Genomic DNA, 19,184 nt, shown 5'->3' with positions numbered 1-19,184 from the left:
ATGTCCGCACTCTCACGCAAGTCATGTGAACCAGGCACATGCCTTTCACATGGGAGAGAGTAACTGGGAGGAACAATAAATACATCTTGAAAACTGAAGGTGAAAGAGGTCAGTCTTGGCCCTGGAGATCACTTAGAACAGGAACTGATGAACCTGTGGCTCTCCAGAACTTGTTGGGATTCCCAAGCTCCCACTGGCTGTACTGGTTGGTGCTGATGGGAGTCAGGAACCCAGGCTTGAGGTTTCACTCATCTAGGTAAGCCATCAGTTGCAAACCACAGAACCAGACCCTTGGTTACAGCTTGCTTTGTCAGAAGAGAGAGTTAAGCCATGAGCCCAGGTCTGGATGACAAACTAAGCCAAACAACAGCTTAGCACAGCACAGCAACAAGACCATCAGGGAGGAACAAAGCAGCCATGGTCTCCTCTCTGGGTATCCCACACATTTGCATGCTAATCAGGGGTTTGGGCTAGTGTTACGTGTGAACCGAACCAGCTAATTCATGATTGCAGTATTTTCAAGTCCATAGCTCTTGTCCACTGAGCAATGTTAATTTACCTTCCCCTGCTTTCACAGACAAAAGGCTACCACAAAATAAACACCTACCGTGCATTACCAAGAGCAGTCACCAGTTTTTATCCACTTCTAATTAACAATGGGAGATAAACTGTATTCATCGGCTTACAGATGAAAGGTTCTCCCTATCCCTTTGTAAATCACCAGGATGACCCTGCTCTAAAGCATAAAACAGTTGGTTTTGTGCTTACAAAAATCACAGGGATCTTTATTTTAATTGCTTTGTAAACTCTTCAAATGGAAAAAAAATAGATATGGGTGAGACTAAAGAGAACCAACCACACCCCAAATCCTTGTAAACTAACACAAATACGTGGCATTGCCAAGATAGGCAACTGAGAATAAGACTTTGAGGAGTGCAATGATTTTTTTATTGCCACATGTATGGAATTGACTGCTCTTGGCTTTGTGTTGGGGAGCTTATTCCAAACTCCCAGCCACGCAACCCACATTCCAGCACATACTATATAAATTTAATTTAATAGTTTCATGTCTTTAGTCTGGTCAACACATGCAGCAGAATGGGGTGAAAGAATTCTGGGGTGATAGGATGGGCCTTATCACTTGAGCCTACAAGTGGAGGAATGACTCTACGGTATGTGGCCTTGAAGACGAAGCTCTGGCTATGGCTCAAGCTTTGTTTTAAACCAGTGGGTATTGCCCCCTTGATATTGAGGGACGATTTCCAATCATCGTGGGAAAGGGAGGTCATTAACGAGGTTCAATCCTGCGGATTGTCTCTCCTTTACTTTGAGTCCATGACGTACAATCAAGCTAGAGCTGTGATCTCCCGGAGACTGAGTGACATTGCCAGACAAGAGGACATAGCCCAGGTAAAACCAGGGATGTTCCTAGGGGACCAGATTTATCGGACCATACCAGCCCCCTACCTTGCAGAAATCCACTATGTGGAATACCGTAGACTTCTTACAGTGGCTAGATTAAATGTCATTGACTCTGCGATATTGTGGGGAAGGTACAGGGGAGTACCATACGCCCAAAGAACCTGTCATTGTGCCATGGGTGTGGTTGAGTCCACCGAACACATTCTCTTGACTTGCCCTTCCTATGCAGAGCTTAGACAAAATTTTATAGACCCACTCTTATGTCAATTCAGCTTCCTACCCGGAGAAAACCAGGTTTTACACTTGCTGAATAACACCACTAGAGCTATACCTTCCTTGGTGGCCAAATTTCTCTTCTTAGCTTTTAAGCGTTGCAAGACTATAATTGACTGTATTGATATGGGGCTATCTGTTTAGCCCATTTTAGTGTTGGCTAAGTTTTAAAATCTTCCTGGATGTTTTTAACTGTGTATTGACAAAATGTACTTTTTTTCTGACTGACAGTCGGAAAAAAAAAATGATGATGATGACATTTTTTTAAACCTCCCCTGTTTTTCAAATTTCCTGGAAATAAAAAACCAGCACAAACAGGCAAGATCTCGGCTAGAATCTCTCACTCTGCTGCTAGACTGCTGTTTGCAGGGAGGTAGGGTTTTTTTGGGGGGGAGGGGTGTATTCAAAATTGGTATCCCCCCACATACAATATAAATGGATACAGACCATTCTACTAACTTATCATCCTGCCATTTAATTATACAGTGGGCGCTGCTCTGGTTTCACCAGAAGCGGCTTAGTTACACTGGCCACATGACCCGGGAAAACTGTCTGCGGACAAACGTTGGCTCCCTCAGTTAGTAAAGCACAATGAGCACCACAACCCCAGAGTCGTTCGCGACTGGACTTAACTGTCAGGGGTCCTTTACCTTTACCTCTACTTACGTGCACCTCTGGTTACGGATCCTTTGGGATACGCACGCAGCAAACCCAGAAGTATTTTTCCGGGATTTACCGTGCGCATGCACAGAAGCTCTCTACTGCACTGCGTGCATGCGCAGAAAAGGCACATCCGGTTGTGAAAACCCCAGGATCCAACCGGAGCTCCGGAACAGATCCTGTCCGCAACCGGAGGTACCACTGTATTAGACTTATGTCACACTGTTTTAAACATCCACAGACTTCTATTACAAACAATTACCGTATTTTTTGCTCTATAAGACTCACTTTTTCCCTCCTAAAAAGTAAGGGGAAATGTGTGTGCGTCTTATGGAGCAAATGCAGGCTGCGCATCTATCCCAGAAGCCACAACAGCAAGAGGGATCGCTGCGCAGCAATCCCTCTTGCTGTTCTGGCTTCTGGGATAGCCACGCGAAGTCTCTTCAGGGCAGCAGGAGGAACGCTCCCCCTGCCCTGAAGAGGCTTCCCACAGCTATCCCAGAAGCCAGAACAGCAAGAGGGATCGCTGCACAGAATATATTTTTTCTTGTTTTCCTCCTCCAAAAACTAGGTGCATCTTATAGTCTGGTGCATCTTATAAAGCGAAAAATACGGTATATCCTGCATAGAAACAGCAGCCGTAAATAATGATCAGGAATAAGTCTCCTTGAATGGAGTGAGACTTACTTCTGAGCTGACATGGTTGGAATCAAGCTGCAAACTGAAGAGGTACAGAATATTATAGGCATCACCACCCTGTAAGCAAAAATAAGTTGCATCGTTGACTCTTCTTCCTTATTAAAGCTCTGTACAGTGATAGCAAATTGCAGGTTAGATGTGGGTTGCAGGACCAACTTTCAGGTTGTATTGAGATGGCTAGGGGAGGATGACAGGGATGTATTTTTGCACCCACAGCCTTTTCCTAAATGATTTAGTCTAATGAACCTAAATGGTCATCTCCCAAAAAAGAGGTACCAGAAAGACCCCTCTTTTGCTATATGTAGATGATGCGGCCATCCTCTCTTGTTCCAGACCTGATTTGAAATACCAGCAAATGAAGTTCTCAGATTACTGTTCTGTAAACGGGTTATCCATCAACTATGAGAAATCAAAAAGTTTCATTTTTGAGAAAAGATATTCTCCTTGCAAATGGCCACAATCTAGAGCTGACTAAATGCTTCCAGTAACTAGGGCTGTTGTTTCACCACACAAAGTCCTGGAATTGCCACTGGCAGATTATCTGTCAGAAGGCGGAGATGAGCAAACTTGCTATACTCCATTTATTTTTCACAAAAGGTGGTCTCTATGTTCCATCAGCCATAAGGGCCTTTAAAGCGAAATCTGTTTCCCAACTCCTTTATGCTTCAGACGTCTGGTACAATGGTCTGTTTCCTAAGTTAGATGGGTTCCAGGCTAAGTTCCTTCGGTCCCTACTTCAGGTTCCAAACTGTGTCCCTAATTCAATTCTATTGTTGGAAACAGGTGACTGCCCACTTTCCACCAAAGCGTGGTGGGCTGCCTTGAAACACTGGCTAAAGATCTCAGTATTTGGCCTGGGGAAGGGATTGTTTTTTCATCTAAATGAGGAGTCTATCAGCTCATGGTCAAAAACTATGGCCCAAAAAGCCTCCTCAATTGGTCTTTCACCATCCTTTTTACATCATCTGGGCTACAATATTTCCCTTAAATCCCTGAGGAAGAGGTTATGGGATATTTCATACAGCAATATTCACTCTAGATCTTATGTAACCTGTGGACCATTTGCATCTGGAATCTGCTATAGCCATGATTTTCAGTTACCATTGTATTTCATTTATCTGTCTGTACCTAGATAAAGGTAAAGGGACCCCTGACCATTAGGTCCAGTTGTGACCAACTCTGGGGTTGCGGTGCTCATCTCGCTTTATTGGCCGAGGGAGCTGGCGTACAGCTTCCGGGTCATGTGGCCAGCATGACTAAGCCGCTTCTGGTGAACCAGAGCAGCGCACGGAAATGCCGTTTACCTTCCTGCCAGAGTGGTACCTATTTATCTACTTGCACTTTGATGTGCTTTCAAACTGCTAGGTTGGCAGGAGCAGGAACCAAGCAACGGGAGCTCACCCCGTCGCGGGGATTCGAACCGCTGACCTTCTGATCTGCAAGTCCTAGGCTCTGTGGTTTAACCCACAGCGCCACCTGCGTCCCTGTCTGTACCTAACTACTGCCAATTGTTCACCAAAGCCAGACTAAATGTATTTCCATCAGAAATACTAAACAGCAGACTGTCTGGTATCCCTTATCTGCTTATGCTCTCAGGGTCTTGACTCTATGAAGCATATCCTACTACACTGTGAGCAGTTCAAACAAGCCAGGGATCAATTAATTAAACCCCTATTGGTAAACTTAACTGGAAAATCCGAAATCTTCTACCTTAAGTACCTCCTTGGAGATATGTCAAATTATACTACCCTGGCAGTGGCTAAGTTCCTCTCAAAAGTAATAAGAAATAGAAACCTACATGCTCTGGATAAAACATAGTGACTGCCTTGGAATCCTTTCCCTGTATTTCTGTTTTATTATGCTTTTGAAAATGTTTTTTGTGGTTCTTTGGACCGAAATAAAGACTGTATGTATGTACTTACATCATAGGTTTCAATACTACAGCTCAAGCGCAAAAAATAGAGAACACAATAACCTCCTTGCTGGTTCAAACTACTTCAGTCCTGTATCCTGTCTCTGGCAGAACACAATTCCAGGCACATCTGGGGAAACAGATACCCAAGATGCTAATAACAATCTCTCCTCCCCTGGCACTCATGTTGATTGGGAATGGTCTTCAGATTTTTCTCTAGAGTGATTCAGATGAAGTAATATTTCTTAGGAGTACATTTCACTTTCTTGCAATATCTCCATTGCTATACCACTCTCGGCTTTTGAGTCAATACAGGCAATATGTGGAGCTATTGGGGGGTGGCATTAAGTTCAGGTTCTAAAATAACTTAGCTGCAATCTTTGTGTTAAGAACATTCACTCATCAAGGCATAAAATAAGTCGTCAAGGTGCTTTTAGTGTCACTTGTGAACAGGACCAGACCAAGCCATTTTCATCCCTAAAGAGGAGTTTACTCAAAATGGCACTCTGAGCCTTCAGTAACTCAAGAGAGTGAAATACAGTGGGCAGTACTCCTGCAAAAGCCTCATGGAAATGAGCACAGGCTGTGCAATAGAATAGCCTAGTAATGAGCTAAACCTATTTATCTCCAACGCAACTGCTCTTAATAACACCCAAAACCTGACACAGCCTCTTCAGCTTGCCTCATGATAAGGCTGCCTTTGCCTTTGAAAATGCCCTTAAGAAATGCACTCTTAGCATTGGAAGCAAAAACACTCTCACAGGAAGGCCAAGGCTGTTCACCATTTTCTTACAGGAAATCTCTGGCATCACTGCGAAGTATCAGTTCATATTTTGCACAGTCCTGAACAAAACCAGCAACATCTGCATCCCATCCTTCCCCATTAAGCTGATGTCTCTTTGGCCTATTGAAACATGATGATGAAAACCTTTTAGGAAGGTGCGAAAAGCAACCTCAGGCAATCAATTTTCATCAGCATGAGACGGACAGCTATTGAATTAATAATCAAGTCTTCTTTACAAACAAGTTTTCAGGACACCTTGAGGATGTGTGGTCCTTACACTTTGATAAAACAGAATGGTTTATGAGTACCAAAACAGATCAACGAAGATGCTTGAGAGGAAACATCTTGAATAATTGCATACCTACTCGGAACAACACACATATGTTTTGATCAGGTGCATATTGCTGGATTGAGGTGGTTTGCATTTGGATATTCTGTCTCAGGTGCAAACATAGTCTCGGGTCACCCTTGGTTGGGTAAAGAAATTATGAATGAGACATAACTAATTTGAAGGGGGATGAAAGAGAAGCGGGTTCTGTTAAACGCTCAGCCTCTTTAAAAAAAATAGGCAGGAAAAATAGACATGTTCTAGTTGCCCCTATTGATTAGGGCATTCTCTAATTTTCTGATAGCTGTTCCCAGTAAATTATTGTCTCTATTTTGCCTTTTGGAGTGATTTGAGGGAATGCATTTCCAAAACTTTATCACTCTATATTGAAAGAATTGCCATGCTACTATCCTCTCCCGCCAGCTTTTTAGAAGCTAAACCTCCAAAGTAGGCGCAAACACATAATGATGCTAGTACATGAAAATGCAGCTTCCACACATACATAGAGGCAACGTGAAAGTGCTGCATCCTTTCCACCAACCCATAACTTGTTATCCATAGAATAAAATGTGTTTTGAGTTGGAAACAGCTCTTCTGTAACAAGCACAACCAGATCTCTTGTAAGAGCAAACTTTCTTAGGTCATTAAGTTGTTGTTTTCAAAGAGAAACTGTTATGATCGGTGCAGTAATGCAGCCTCTTCCAGAAGCCAGTGCCAGCCAGCAAATGACTGCAATGCACAGGAGATTAAGGACCTCAGGCAATGCACAGGAGACACAAAAAACAAAACCCCTCAGGCAGTTATATTTGGTGTGAGAACTGATTGTGTTACAAGTACATGAGTGAGCTGACTTCCATCTAAGGAATGCTGTGCAGTATAATCTGTGAAGCACTGCTTTTCTCCTGAGGCCAGACAAGGGAGGACTGTAAGGGGACGGGAATCTTCAGATTCCCCCCCCCCCCAACAATAACTATTTGTCAAGAACACCTGTGTCTCTGCCCAACTCAATAACCTATGTATTCAATGCAACACAACAGATTCTATTAAATGAAGTTTATTAAGTGGGTCCAAATACTACGTATGGTACATGGCAAAAATTAGGTCAATTTATTATCCCCTGGGATAGCTCAGTCAGTACAACATGAGACACTAAATCTCAGTGTCATGGTTTTGAGCCCCGTGTTGGGCAAATGATTCCTGCACTGCAAGGAGTTTGTTGGATGACACTCATGGTCCCTTTCCAACTCCACAATTCTGTGAGTCTATCAGACTTTGGGAAATGTGCATTATCATTATATTTGTGCTGATAATTGATAACATGAATATGGTTAGTATGAAGTATGAATGTATCCACAATGTTATGGGTACTAAAAACATTTGTTTAGACCAGCCTACCCAGATATCTAGAATGTTGATGTGTTTTGTTTTTAGTTTATTGCCATTTTTAATTTTAAAACGTTTAAGTAGTTGTTCTTAACTGGTTTTACCAAATTTTATCGCTTCATTCTTTTTGTAAACTACTTTGATGTGGTTTTTTTACCATCAAGCTAGCAAAACAGCTCGGTCAGTAGAGCGTGAGAATCTTAATCTCTCTTAATCCCCACGGTGGGCAAAAAGATTCCTGCATTGCAGTGGGTTGGACTAGATGACCCTTCTGGTGCATTCCAACTCCACAATTCCATGATTCTAAGCGGTGTATTAATTTTATGAAATATTTTTTTAAAAAATGGTATTAAAATGAACGGGATTGTCTCTTTCTTCTTTTCTTGTTTTTGCCATTTAATCATTAATTCTTTATCCAAGAGGGATATCTGTATCTAGAAATACATTCCTCCAATACACACACACACTTTTTCCTGAAGAGGGGAGAAGAGCAAAACCAGACTGATACAAACCCTAGTCTCAACGGCATTTACACAGAACGTAAAAGGCACATGCAAGATGCAACCCAGACTGGGACATGTGGGGAAATGGGTTTTAAACCTGCTGCATTCCTCTCTGGACCAGACACCCCACACCGATTTGCACTGGGGGAGACAGATACTTCCCATTTGCTCCCAGCGATGCAGCCTCCCCAAGTACCAAGGGAAGGACAGCCACCTCTGTGGTGAAAGCTTTGGGGAGGAAGAGAAACATGCCATTACAATTCACATGCCCCCTTAGAAGTGCAGTCTATTTCCAAAATGCAAAAGGCGACGGCAGAATCCTGAGGGAGGTACAGCAAACAAACACCACTCGAATGCCTGAAACATGTCGCAGCCCTCCCCATGCCCTGCTGCGCTAGCTTTCTAGCTGCAGGGCGCCAACTTAGCTGCGCCCGGGAAAGGGGTTCGCGTTTCTTCCGAGGCGATGCAGCGGCCCCGGCCGCCCCTTCCCTCCCTTGCTAGGCAGGAATATCGACTGCAGGTCGCCCGCCGCCCGCGCTCACTTACTTCTTCTGTTGCAGCAGGTGTATCTCGTCGGCGCTCCGCCGCCCGCCGCTGCCTCCCGGGCCGCCGCCGCCGCCGCCGCCGCCGGGTCTGCAGGTGCGCCGCAGCCTCTTCCAGAAAGCGCCCAAGAGGCCGTTCTCTCCAGGCACGGGAACCCCCATGGCTCCTTCCTTCCTTCCTTCCTTCTCCTTTGGCAGCGCCACAAAGAATAAAAAAACAAGCAGCCGCCGCACCGCACGAGCCGCTGCCGCCTCAGAGGAATCCGGCGCCGGGGAGTCTTGCCTTCTTTTGCCCACTCACTTTGCCCTCGGGCGCCGCGACGGTGCGCGCCTCTCTTGAGGCAAAAAGGAGCCGAAGGGAAGCCGTGGGCGCGCGGGGTTGGGGGAGGCCCGTCGCGCCGACCTCCACAGAAAGGACTCCCCTCACTCAGGGAGCACCTCGGAGGCGTCGAGCCGGCGAAGAGGAGGCAGCGTCTGGTGCCGTCTTCTCCTTCGGCATTAGCGAGCGCGCGTCAAGTTTCCCGGCGAGACTCCGGACAGCACCTGCGCGCTTTTGGGGCGGGAAAAGGGCGGCGGGAACCCGCTTGAGGGCCAAGGTAAGATATAGCAGGCGGAGGAGGAGGAAGCGGGGAAGGGGCGGGCACTGGGCCGAGGAGTTGCCGGCCGGCCGGCTGGCCAGTCTTGAGGGCAGTTGCAAGGGCTTGGGCTGCCTCAAGAACCCCCGGGCAGATCTGGAGGGCGCCGTCATCCATCAGGAATGATGCCTCTCGAACAGCAGGCGGTGGGGACGCACCCAGTGCTGGATTTAGGTATAAATTTTAAAGGAAAAACAACAACTGAAGATGATGGATTTTGGGGCGCTGGCCAACCTGATGGGAAGAGTCCGTGACCAGAGGGGGGAGGAGCACCAAGAGGACTGGAAGAAATTTGAAGATTATTTAGCCAAATATGTCAAGATAACATAAATAGAATTACTTGCGAATAGGCCTAGGATTCAAATATGTGATGTTGTGAAATACTACCTTAAAGTTAGAATGAAAAGAAAGATGTAAATTGACTAAGTAAATTTTATGGGAAAATAGTTTTGGAAAACTGCTGCAATGGACTATATGGAAACTCAGCTAAGGGGATTCGAGGAAGTCATTTAACAATGTTTTAAAAAATGGAATTATTATAGTTAGGATAAATGTTTGTTTTTTGTTTTTTGTGTGTTTGTTATAAAATTGGAAAATTAATTTTAAAAAATTGAAAAAAAGGAAAAACAACAACTGGATGTACATTTCCAAAATATAAGATAAAAAAGAAATAACATCAAACCCACATACAGCAACAGTGTTTTGTGTTGTGTAGGCTCCTATGGTGTAAGTAATGGGCCCTGCCTGCTGGCCTGCTCCCAAAAATATCACTTATATTATTTCACTATTACTATACAGTACTTCTTAACTGTATTTCAGCTCAACAGTTACTTTGATAAAATACATATTTTGTTATGTGCAAATGGCTTTAGATACCTATTAGATCCATAAATTACCATATAGCATATATTCAACACAAAAAACAGTGACAATTTGTTGTTGACATAGGACAGCTGGACATATAAAGGGCCCCTGAGTAGAGTAGCTGAGTAGAGTTGCCATGTACAGATATCAAAAGTTGCATAGAAATGAAGTTAAATTGCTGGTTTCCCCAGCACACTTGCAATGACACAGAAAGCCACGTCTGAAGGTCTGGTGAGATTCAAGCACCTCTTAAAAGGACAGTTGCCTTTTCAAGATGTGATGTGAGCAACCTAACACACATGGCCCGGCCAAGACCTTTTGCCCCATGAGAAGGAAAATCCAGACAGTTCCTTTTCCCACTTCCTTGCTAGTTAACATGAGCCTCAATCCCCTTGGGTTTTTCCTAGCATAAGCTCCGTTGAAATGAAGGTGCCTTCACCTGACAAATATCCTGATGCAGGGTCCTTCCAGGGAGGAACATGGTGGATTCAAGTATTTTGTCAGCAGGCTACTAATGAAGATAGTTATGTGGCAATTGATGATACTCAGACATAAATCTTGGCTACAAAATTCACTCTGGAAAAAAGAGTGAACAGGGGATTGACCTTTGATGGTCTTAAAAAGGCTGTTTTCTGCATTGGGAGCCCAAGAAACGGTCAGTTTCTGGGAACCCTGACAGGGTTAAGTGACTTGTGAGTGGAGGAATCAACATCTTACCCAAAAGCCACACAAGAGGCACTGGATCTGCAAAAGCCTATTTTCTTAATTATTTCTGAGATGGTTATAATTTATAACGGGCAGAGATTTCTCTATCTGCTGGTAGAAATTTACATTTGATGTGTGAGCTACTTTCTGGCTTCAAGAATAAGGGAATAAACCCGCTCCAATTGTTTGAGGCGTTTAAATGAGCAAGGTGGTTCTGTGTGCTAAGAATTTGTATTTTTGTTTATTTTTGTTTTCTGGGTGAAAGTGTTGCCTATAAATCAAAAGTAATTCGGACATTTGGCTCTGAAGGTTGGGAAAATATTGCTTAACAGAAAGTAGAACAATTGTATGTAACCCTAGAGTGAATGTTTATAATAATTTCTTTTACGTAAATAACAGATGGAAAATTGGAAGTCTTTTCAGGTATGTTGATAGTTGAGTTAATAATAACAATTAATTATTGTTGTGGTTATTAATTGTTCATTGCTTACTACATAGTATGTCTCAAATTTATTTATTTACTTCTTGAATTTATATACTGCCCTATACCCGGGGTCTCAGGGCGGTTCACTATTGTAATAACATTTAAAAAACAAAATTTAAAAAGTTGTTAAAAAGATAAAAGAACAATATTGACTAAAAGGGCTCATCCTGCAATATTGTAAAAAGCCTATTCAGCTTACTAAAATATGAATATTTTGTCTTCAAACAGCATCAGCCTAAGGGATTGAGCTATCACAGAGCACAAAACTTCAAGCAACTTCTGGAATTGTTTGTTTGTGACCTGCATCAAGATGGCGATGCTCACTGGCTGCTTGTTTGCTGTTGTGTATCCTGTAATGCAGTGGCTTTCAACCAGTGTGCCGTGGCACCCTGGGGTGCCTTGAATGATGGTCAAGGGTGCCGCGGGCAACACTGGCCTCTGTTCCTCTTTCCTCCCCTCTGATGCCCTCTCTGCCTCCCAAAGGCTTGCACAGCTGTTTGTTGCAGCAGCCCTGGCCACAAGCTCCCCAGGCAAAGGGTGCCTCTGGGGCTGGCCAGGAGGTGCTTCCCAGGCCCCTGTCTGGCAGTGTGAGGAGGCACCTCTCTTTGGGGCAGTGGGGGGGGGCAGCTTCGACACCAGGGGCAGCAGCAGCGGCTGCCCAGAGGACTCTCAAGGAGAGGGGAGAAAATAGGAGGCTGAGGGAACACTCCACATGGGAGGGTGTTCAGAAAGTGTTGAGGGGCTGCTGGCTCTGTAAGCAAGGGGTAACATAGCTGGGCTCCTGAGCCCCACAGGGGTGCCACAGAAAGAGTATAGTTGGTCAAGGGAGCCATGGACTCAAAAAGGTTGAAAACCTCTGCTGTAATGCATTACTGAGAGTTCATACCTCATGTTACGTGTAGTTCATGTTACGTTCTTTCAGGTTACGTCCCACGGTGTCCCGGAAGTACCGGAAAGGGTTACTTCCGGGTTTCGCTGCTTGCGCATGCACAGAAGCGCAAAATGACATCACGTGCATGCACAGAAGTGGCGAATCGCAACCCACGCGTGCACAGATGCGCCGCTGCAGGTTGCGCTCTTTTCATGTTGCGAACGGGCCTCCGGAACAGATCCCATTCGCAACCAGAGGTACCACTGTATTGTTGTAAGATAGGGCTGGACAAGAGTGGGTTAATGAAGCTGGAGACTGCATTAACAGCCCTAGGGAAGTAACCAAGGGGGAAATGTGTTTTGAGTGTGCTTTAAAGGTCTAGTGCAGACACAATCTTATTCTCTGCTGTCTTGACAGGCAGGACTAGATCTAATAGCTGCAAGTTACAGTAGAGTAAAATCATAGACTCATAGAGTTGGAAGGGACCACGAGGGTCATCGAGTCCAACCCCCTTCAATGCAGGAATGTTTTGCCCATCGTGGGGCTTGAAGCCATCGCCCTGAGATTAAAAGTCTCATGCTCTACTGAAGTGACTGAGCTGTGAATAGTAGGAGAAAGTTCTGGACCTTTTCATTTTACTTCCCATTAGTGCTTGTAGGTTGAAGGTTTGTTTTTGGATTTTGTTTTCTCTCCGCAGGTTATGCCTTTAAGCATGACACCAGGCATCAGGGATAAAGCAGCACTGCTGGCGAAAAAGGATGGTGCTGCCACCATTTTTTCAGAGATAACACTTGTTCATTCCAGCTGATTGCAGATGGGCCAGAGGACAACACTGGTTCAAAGCTAGATAAGGTTTTGAGATACCCATTGTAATAGGTGCCGTATAAATACCTAAGGCAGATAGGAAGGCAGGTAAGTTCCTATGCCGCAATCTCGCAGTCCCCACCCTCCCCCTTGGGCTCTCTGGCTCCAGGAGCATTAAGGTGCTGCTCCCTGTATCTTCCGGGAGCATTGTCACATCTCTTACCTGAACAATCACAAGGTATCTAGTGTGCAAATGCTACACCTGTAGTTTAAACAGCGAAACTATGAGACAGTAAAGGTATATTGGCTGCTAGTTGATTTTAAGACAACTGATAGTAAACATATCTCCCCTCTGTCTCCTTTTGCCTCTCCAGCACCCCTGGGTGTCAGGGGATGTGTGGGGGAAAGTGGTCCAAATACAGAAAATAACAGTTCCCAGAGGGGCAGCCAACACACACAAAAATTCTTGTGGCATCCTAAATGTATTATGGCACAAACCTAGGGCATACTAAATCTAGGGTGGCACAAGATGCTTGTTGTTCATGCAGAAAGCAAAATTCAACTAAGGAAATAGCACATACCCTGCAAATCTAATAGATCATGACAACAAGCCCTAAACAACCTGCTACAAGATTGTGGAATGGGAAATTTAGTGCAATGGAAAGGAATACACTACGGTGCAGTACAGAGGTAGCCGATGTTGTGCCATTCAGAGGTTGCTGAACTACAACTCCCATCATTCCTGACCATTGGCCATGCTCACTGGGACTGATGGAAATTGTAATCCAGCAACATCCAAAGGGCATCACATTTGCTTCTGCTGGAGTAGTGGAGAGAGTTAGAATTAGATGGTGGTAGACTCAGTCTCAGGGAGGCGGGTGGCGCTGTGGTCTAAACCACAGAGCCTAGGGCTTGCCGATCAGAAGGTTGGTGGTCCGAATCCCCACGATGGGGTGAGCTCCCATTGTTCTGTCGCATCTCCTGCCCACCTAGCAGTTCGAAAGCATGTCAAAGTGCAAGTAGATAAATAGGTACCACTCTGGTGGGAAGGTAAACGGCGTTTCCGTGCGCTGCTCTGGTTCACCAGAAGCGGCTTAGTCATGCTGGTCACATGACCTGGAAGCTGTCTGCGGACAAACGCCGGCTCCCTCGGCCTATAGAGCGAGATGAGCGTGCAACCCCAGAGTCATCCGCAACTGGACCTAATGGTCAGGGGTACCTTTACCTTTACCTTTTAGACTCAGTTCCTGTTTAGCTCAGCTATGATGTTCACGCGATGGTCTTCACTCTTGAACATGCAAAGCTGTCTTAAACTGCATATGTTCACTGATGACTCACCTCACCCAGTGGCTTTGCAGTGCCTCAGACCTTCTACTGATACCCTTTGAATCTGAGGTGCCAGGCACAAGATATTTTCAGAGACATTGTGGGTTTATGGCATGTAAGTTGACTCACTGAGCAACTTGGAATAATTGGGTGAACAGGATTCAGTGCAGTAGATATAGGAATACTTGCAGCATAAATAATAAAGAGGTGTGATCACAGCAGGAAGTTCCTTCACAACAGAACTTACTGGAAATTGCTTCCTGGCAGATGTGGGATTTAAGTCCCGGTGTCATGAGCAACAGCTGAGCTGTACCTTGTGCAGAATAAGAATAAGGCTGCTGGACTGCAACACTTCAGACTTGAGGGGGTGGTAAAGACTGAGCATAAGGCTGCTCACCTTAAACTTAAATCAGCTAGGGTTGCCATACGTCCTCTTTTCCCTGGACACATCCTCTTTTTCAGAATTAAAATATCCGTCCAGGCAGATTTTTAAAATTTGGCAAAATGTCCAGGGATTTTTGTTTGTTTTATTACAGTAATATTACACAGTAAACATACTGTATAAATCCCTTTTCTTGTGGCTGAACTAAAAGGATGCTGGCTCAGCTACAAGATCTTGCAGAAGGAGTTAACTTCCCCCTGCCCTTAATGAGAGTCCATATGTACATGTTAAACAGTTTAAATAATTGTTCTGTACACACTTAAGTTCACAAAGATGTGATCATGAGCCCAAATACTTTCATGTGGCAAGTGAGGGAGCAATATGTATTATTATTATTATTATTATTATTATTATTATTATTTTGTTATTGTTGAAAGTTAAGAACACTGCTACTAGCAATATATCCATAGCCTACATATAGTAAAAGGTAAAGGTAAAGGGACCCCTGACCATTAGGTCCAGTCGTGGACGACTCTGGGGTTGCGGCGCTCATCTCGCTTTATTGGCTGAGGCAGCCGGCGTACAGCTTCTGGGTCATGTGGCCAGCATGACTAAGCTGCTTCTGGCAAACCAGAGCAGCACACGGAAACGCCGTTACCTTCCCGCCGGAGTCGTACCTATTTATCTACTTGCACTTTGACGTGCTTTCGAACTGCTAGGTTGGCAGGAGCAGGGACCCCGCCGCATGGATTCGAACCACCAACATTCTGATTGGCAAGTCCTAGGCTCTGTGGTTGAGAGTCACCATAGCGACGCATAGTTAGAAGTAGAAGTCGGCAAATGAATTCCTCTTTTTTGTTCTTCAAAATGTGGCGACCCTAAATCAGGCCCCCACTCTAAAGTGGGGCACATCACTTTAGCTGGGCAATTTGCCACTCCTCCTGGCTTTCCTAAACTATACCACCCATTTGTTGTCTGTTTAAATATCCCACCTCTTACTTTGGGTATTGTCAGGGACTAGTCTGAGGAGGAATGGTGAAGTCTCTCCCCCCCCCCCCGCCCGGCACTTCCCAGAGAAAAGGGAGCCAGTATAGATTTACAACAGTGGTTTGCAGAAGGTCATAGTTCGGAGTCTGCAGAGGGGAGAAGATGGGAAATATTGGGAGAGGAGCAGCAGGGAGAAGAAGCCCGGGGGGGGGGGGCAACTGCTGACAGATTCAGTGTCTTTAGAAAGCATACCTGGCACACACCCCCTCGCAGGACCTGGCAGGCATTGGGAATGGAAGAACAGAAAGCTCAGAGGCAAGGAAGTACAGATCAGCCCCTATTCCATCTTCATGTATGCGACAACGGCCGCGAGAGTTCTGGTAGCACAAGGATGGAAGACTGAAGAAACCCCAACTGAAGAATCATGGCAAGAAAAATTGACGGACTATGCAGAACTGGCAAAACTGACATATAAGCTACGGGACAAGGATAACTGTGACTTTAAGGATGAATGGGAACCCTTTACAAAGTATCTGAAGACACATCAAAGTGAACTGGACTCCTTGGCAGGTTTTGAATAAACATTCACAAACTTTTTATTGATAATAATCAGCTAAATAGTTTGAGGAACTATACGACTTTGTAACATGCAGAAAACAGCAGTCTCAGAGAAACCAAAGACTGGAACTGAGGGAAGTCGGGGGGTGGGGGCGGGCGGGTTTTATGTGGGGGAGGGGGAGGGAGGAAAAATGGGGGGGGCAAGGATGACATGTTTTTGGATAATATGTCTTGTTTTAATTTTGAATAAAAATTTTTTTTTTCAAAAAGGAAGCACAGATCAGCCAATGCAGGGATGACGTAGAATAGGAGAGACGAAATGGGTGGGACTTTACTCAGAGCAACGCCATTATCTAAGAAAGACGGCGTTTCTACATCTCTGTGAATATTGAATAAAAGACTGGTAAGAACTCTTCTTGTTTATCTACTTCTTGGCTGCCGCCATGGGAGGGGTCGGATTCCCTGAAGCCTGACAGGTATGTATAGAAAAGATTTTAAAAGAAAAAAAAGATTGAAATGTAAAAATGAATTGGGCACGTTTGAGAAATCCATTTAAAATCCTCGAACCCCCTGTGTAGGGTTGGGTTTCATAGGATGCTCATCTTGGGGCACAATTCCCCCTCTGCCAGTGACCTCATCTGTAAGAAAAGAAAACTCACCTTGGTAGACAACGTGCAGCTACCAGGAGATGGAAAAGGAGATGAACCAAAACACAGTCATCCTTTTGACATTTGCACATCTCTGAATTTGGCTAGTAAAGTGTACAGAGGTGCACATAGTAAGATGCACATGTACTGGTACATGCATTGTAGTAATGCATTCGACAAAATAGATTTGCAATGATGTTCATACTAGGCAAAATTGCACACATCTATATTAGTTGAAACTTGTACCAAAATGCTGATAGAATTTTGTGAGAACTTAAAAAATAATAATCATAGACTGTTGTGGAAACAAGAACGGAACTTAGGACCGCAATATCTCAAGAACCGCCTCTTTCCATATGAACCTGCCCAGACCCGGAAATCATCTTCTGAGGCCCTTCTTCATTTACCTCCTCCTTGAGAGGTCCGGAGGGTGGCAACACGAGAACAGGCCTTCTCTGTGGTGGCTCCCTGTCTGTGGAATGCTCTCCCCAGGGAAGTTCACCTGGTGCCTTCATTATACACCTTTAGGCGCCAAGCGAAAACTTTCCTTTTAAACCAGGCCTCTGGTTGATCTGTTTGACATCCTATACCCTTTTAAAATGTGACTATTGGGTTGTTGTTTTTATTCTGATTCTATATACTGTGATCTTTCCTGTGAACCGCCCTGAGACCTCCGGGTATAGGGCAGTATATAAATTTCAATAAATAATAATAATAAATTAAGATTGGGAAACAGAGAGAAACTGAAAGTGACACATTTGCCATCCCTAGTGGCACAGACATAAAGGAATGCAACTATGCATTGTATGCATTGGTTACAACTATGAACCAACAGGAAATCCGGGGGGGGGGGACACAATACTCTTTGTATTGTTTCCTGAATTTATGGTGCTGCAATCAGAAACCAGGAGCAGGGGGAAGCTGCTGGGTAGAAGGATATAACCACTCTGTGCTTGCCTGGCATTAAAAGACACCGTCATAATCAAATAGTAATCTCCTTTGACTTACTCAGAAGCAACAAGAGAATTCAGGAGCGTGTGAAAGAGAGAGATGCCAGGCTGGCTTGATTCAGAGCAGGAAGCAGTTATCAATTAAAACAGGCAGGAGGAAAACTCTTAGATGGTAACTGCACATCATGCAATGCTAACTATCCAGAATTTCAAGCAGTTGGTGTTCAGGACCAAGTGTTCTCAAGCCTCTAGGGTCAAAATAATTTAATATGCAATAATATCCACCACTCAGGAATGCACTGAAGGAAACTCTGAGATTAAGCATTTTTCTGTTGCCACCTGTGACAGGATTAACCTATTGGAGAAAGGTAGTTACGGATGTTTGTAACTGGCATTCAACCATCTAATTTGAAACGTGTCTTTAATACCGGTTTTTAAACTTTTCCCCAAAGAGGTCCCAGCACAAAACAGCACTTATAGACTTTTGGGATCAACAGGACAGTTTGTTGTGAAACAATTAAGCCTTGCTTATTTTTATTTTTTTTAAATAATTTTTATTAAAGATTTCTAAGTTTACAAAAATACCTGCATTGTCTCTTTTTTCCAAGTTGTGTTTTCTACAGATCAGTTTCATTTGTTGTAGGACATTAGTGTTGCATGCAGTACAGTGGTACCTCTGGTTACAAACTTAATTTGTTCTGGACGTCCATTCTTAACATGAAACCGTTCTTAACCTGAGGTACCACTTTAGCTAATGAGACCTCCCACTGCCACCACTGTGCGATTTCTGTTCTCATCTTGGGGCAAAGTTCTTAACCCGAGGTACTACTTCTGGGTTAGCGGAATCTGTAACCGAAGTGTTTGTAACCCGAGGTACCACTGTATTAGATTCAATACTAAGATTCTTTGAAAATAGGGTACCGTTGACCCCCCTCTTTGATGCCGTGTGATAAGCCAATGGTAGAAGAGGACCAGGAAAAATCCAAAAAGGAGAACCGACCCCCAAAGGTCTGGTCTGATCATCATAAACAAGAAACCCCAAAATTAAAAAGGAAAAGCATACCCTTACATGACTTGTGATGCCCTGTGAGCAAGCTGGTGCTTCCTACCACTCCTCTTCAGCCAGCCAGTCCCCAGCAGATATATAGATATATAAGGCATTATCTTCTGCTGAAGGTCTGCTGGTTGAGTGGCTATAGCATTCAGCTGCTAGTACAACTGCAAACCAGACAAATCTCCTGCATCCCTAATTCGCAACAATCGAATTATTATTCCGAAAGCAAGTTGCCTGAAACCTGTGACTTTAGCTGTTGTCAAAATCCAGAGACGGCTGCCCACCGTGTAAGTTGTATTCCACCAAGCAAGCCAGTTCCTGCAAAAACTGCCTTTAGAAAGAGAGATGATCGCAAAGCAAACACACAGCATCAAGATCCCAGGAATGTCAAACAACAAGTGGTGCTACCTG

At 44.4% G+C, this 19,184-nt stretch overlaps 1 protein-coding gene across 1 annotated transcript in view; it reads right to left on the bottom strand.

Moving 5' to 3' along the window:
• Positions 1 to 8,707, bottom strand: part of LOC308466153 (transient receptor potential cation channel subfamily V member 6-like) — a 35,794-nt gene extending 27,087 nt beyond the window's left edge. The window contains exon 1 of the mRNA XM_080986760.1: positions 8,511 to 8,707. Coding sequence (XP_080842886.1) covers positions 8,511 to 8,668 — 158 coding nt within the window. The 5' untranslated portion in view covers positions 8,669 to 8,707. The remainder of the gene's footprint in view (positions 1 to 8,510) is intronic.
• Between the last annotated feature and the right edge of the window lie 10,477 nt (positions 8,708 to 19,184).

Source organism: Podarcis pityusensis (assembly GCF_964106645.2).
Source record: "Podarcis pityusensis genome assembly, chromosome: 17".
In the NCBI taxonomy this organism is placed as follows: Eukaryota; Metazoa; Chordata; class Lepidosauria; order Squamata; family Lacertidae; genus Podarcis; species Podarcis pityusensis.
Note: the sequence above shows the minus strand (reverse complement) of the source record. Positions and strands in the feature narration are given on the sequence as shown.